The 3,248-nt window shown below is 46.5% G+C and overlaps 1 protein-coding gene across 1 annotated transcript; it reads left to right on the top strand.

Annotated features, from left to right (window-relative positions):
* Positions 1-23: 23 nt before the first annotated feature.
* Positions 24-3,035, top strand: LOC108863864 (uncharacterized). The gene is made up of 2 exons (XM_018638527.1): positions 24-789; positions 2,734-3,035. Exons 1-2 carry the CDS (start codon positions 24-26, stop codon positions 3,033-3,035), a joined length of 1,068 nt encoding a protein of 355 aa, XP_018494043.1.
* Positions 3,036-3,248: the final 213 nt, after the last annotated feature.

Below are 3,248 nucleotides of genomic sequence, written 5' to 3'. Positions count from 1 at the left end.
GGAACATCCTGGCAGAATTAGGGATGGAACCCTCTTGGATCGAGATCCTTCAGATCCTATACACCTCGAATAAGATGAAAATCATCGAGAAGGGAACCGAGTCAGACTGGGTGACAACAACCAGAGGACTCAAACAAGGTTGCCCGCTATCCAGCGTGTTATTCATGCTATACATTGCAGACCTAGAGAAAAGGCTCCTGCAAACGAAAGCGGGCTTCCACGTTCGAACAAAAAAATGGCAATGGGACTTGAAAGAGGATAGCTCTTTCAAAATCCCAGGCCTCCTGTTCGCCGACGATCTCGTACTAATAGCAACTAACAGTAATGAAATGCGAAGACTCCTCCAAATAACGAGCGAATTTGGAGACGAGCGCGACATTACATTCAACCCAAAAAAGAGCGCCATAGTCGTCTTCTCTCCGAACAAAAAAACGGACTGCGGAGGGCTCGAGATACAGGGTCGCTCAGTACCTATAACGTCGGACTATAAGTACCTCGGAATTGTTCTATCTAATTCCAAGAACTACTTGAAAGTACAGGAAGATATCTGGGAAAAACAATCCCTAGTCGCATTACACAGAATGCACGCAACTTCCATTTGGGGCTTCAACCGATTCGAAGTTTCCAGAGCGCAGTGGAAGGCAACCGCGGTACCACAATTGACCTACGCAAACGCAGTAACCGTTGCAACTGGGAAATTACTCGCAAAACTCGAACAACGGCAGAGAGACGCGGGGAAATGGGCATTAGGAATCACATCCTATAAAACCGCGAACGAATTTATCACCGGCGAGCTCGGGTGGTCCTCCTTTGAAGGGAGGGAAGCCCAAAGCAAACTGAGGTATATGAAAAGAATCGAAGTCATGTCTCATGACAGGTGGCCAACAGCCTTACTGAGCATGATGAAGATAGTGGGCATACAAACAAAGATGTACGAAAGAACGGAACACCTGAAAAGGACATACCACTGCGATGCAATCGAAGTTGCATGTTCAATCTCGGGAGCACCATGTTTGAATACCTATAACTCTCAGATAAAAAAGAAAATTAGAGAGACCCAGGAGAGTGTCTGGAGACAGGACATGATGCTGAAATCAAGCCTAGAAGTTTACCGGCAAGGCAAGAACAGCCTCGGTATCCAAACCTTCCTCTACGGAAACCGAAGAGGGGACACTCTCCTGGCCTTGGCCAGAGCGGGAATATTACCACGAAAAGCCGAGGTAGGTCTATTGACCCACAGCAGGAGGACACCTGCCCCAGATGCGGAACATTTGAAGAGACCGTAAAACATGTGATCTTCGAATGCAACGACGCATACTACACGGGCGAAGATCTCCTCTCAAGATTAGGCCTCCAAGAGAAATACAGGACCCTTCGATCGTAAGCAAAAACCAAACGAATCCTAGAAAAATGGGAGAAGGAGACCAAAGATCTGCTTAATAGCGCCTGACATGAAAGGCTGATGCGCCATCTTGTAATATACATAGAGGACCCATCTAGATCAAATTACCATTACCATTACCAAAATTCGGTAGCAGTGGTCGAATGTCAGAAGCAGAATGTATCAGGGACGTCTGTAGTCAGGTGCACGTTTGCATGAGCGTCACCTCAGGGGCTAATGACGTCAGTCTATAGCGAGACGTCGTACACGTCGGTACGATCGTCTTGCAGTCCAAGTCAGGTTATCGCCAATAAACTAGCGTGGGTGAAATCAGACTCAATTCCTCCCTTCAAGCTTCTCCCCCCAAGGATAGTCAAATTATCACAACAGCGAGAAAACATCGATTACTCCGAGATATTCCCCGTGAGTCGATTCGAATCTCTAACAAGAGTCATTCTTAGCATCGCAGCAAGAGAGAAACAGTCAATCTACCAACTGGACGTGAAAACTGCGTTCCTCTACGGAGATCTCGGAGAATAAATTTTCATGGATCAACCGGAAGGATTTCCCGATGGAAGTAACCAAGTATGTCTGCTTTAGAAATCAATCTACGGGCTCAAACGAGCTCTTAGATGCTTCCACGCAAAAATCAAGTCAGTACTCTCAGATACGGATATGCAACAGAATAGCCAGGATCCATGCGTCTTTTATGGCAAGAAGAAGCTCATGTTTCAGCCTCCATGTGGACGATGCATTCCTAACTGCTGACTCTGAGCAAACAATCGTAAATTTCTGCAAACGACTGGAAAAGGAATTAGATATTACCTACAAGGCTGTAGAAATGTTCTTGGGAATCCGAATCGAGATCAGCAACGATAAGAGCATATTCATCCATCAAGAAAATTACGTCAAGGGAATTCTCGAAAGGTTCGGAATCAGCAACTGCCGGCCTACGAAAATTCCAATCCAGCGAGACTGCTACTCGGAGGACACCACGGAAAACCTAACTGATGTCCCTTATCGTGAACTCATCGGATGCCTGAATTATCTCACAATTCCAACAAGACCGTACATCTGTTTCGCCGTCAGTTTCCTGTCAAGGTTTCTCGACAAAGTAACAAAGAAGCGATGGAACGCAGCTGTATCGGTGCTACGCTACTTGCGAGGGACGACGAACTATGGCATTCTGTTCAAGTCGAGAGCACCTGACGTCTAGGAATTTTTCTCCGACGCAGACTACGCGGGCTATCCACTCTCCCGGAAATCTGTCTCGGGCTCAGTGACTTGCTCCGGTAATGGCCCCGTCGATTGGCATTGTCGAAGACAAACTTCAGTTTCCCTCTCATCTACAGGATCCGAATCGATTGCTGCCTGTGAGACTGCGAAAGGAGCAGTCTACCTCAAGAAGTTCCTCATTGAACTCGGAACGGATATTGTGCCTGAGATCCAAATCGACAATCAGTCCACGATCAAACTCGTGAAGGACAATCAATTTCATCGAAGGACCAAACACATCGAAGTAAGATACTTCTACATACGAGAACAGCTGGAAGCAGAACAGCTCTCAGTATCCTTCATTCCAACGTCAGAACAACTCGCGGATCTTTTCACAAAGCCGCTCAACAACACAACCTTCCTTGAACTAAGGGATTAACTCGTGAGTAAGAACCCAAACTCAACGAAGTAATCATCAAGATATTCTCAACATGATCAGCCCAGTCATATTCATCGTTCTTCTCGAACACGCCACAGCTGACTACTTCTCCTATAGCAGTGTTCCCCAAACTTTTTTTTCCCGTGCCCCACATTTTTCGACCGAAATACCTCGTGCCCCACTGGAAAGCAAGAGTCATGAAAGTCTGTCAGG

Source organism: Galendromus occidentalis, unplaced genomic scaffold (assembly GCF_000255335.2).
Source record: "Galendromus occidentalis unplaced genomic scaffold, Mocc_1.1 scf7180000075483, whole genome shotgun sequence".
NCBI classification, from domain to species: Eukaryota; Metazoa; Arthropoda; class Arachnida; order Mesostigmata; family Phytoseiidae; genus Galendromus; species Galendromus occidentalis.
This window is presented reverse-complemented; position numbering and strand designations above follow the sequence as displayed.

Bases quoted from the DNA above. Each gene is read 5' to 3' on its own strand.
- LOC108863864 (XM_018638527.1), top strand. From the start codon at position 24: ATGGAACCCTCTTGGATCGAGATCCTTCAGATCCTATACACCTCGAAT. The intron at 790-2,733 runs GCGAGCTCGGGT...TCTCATCTACAG, and splicing joins CGCGAACGAATTTATCACCG to GATCCGAATCGATTGCTGCC.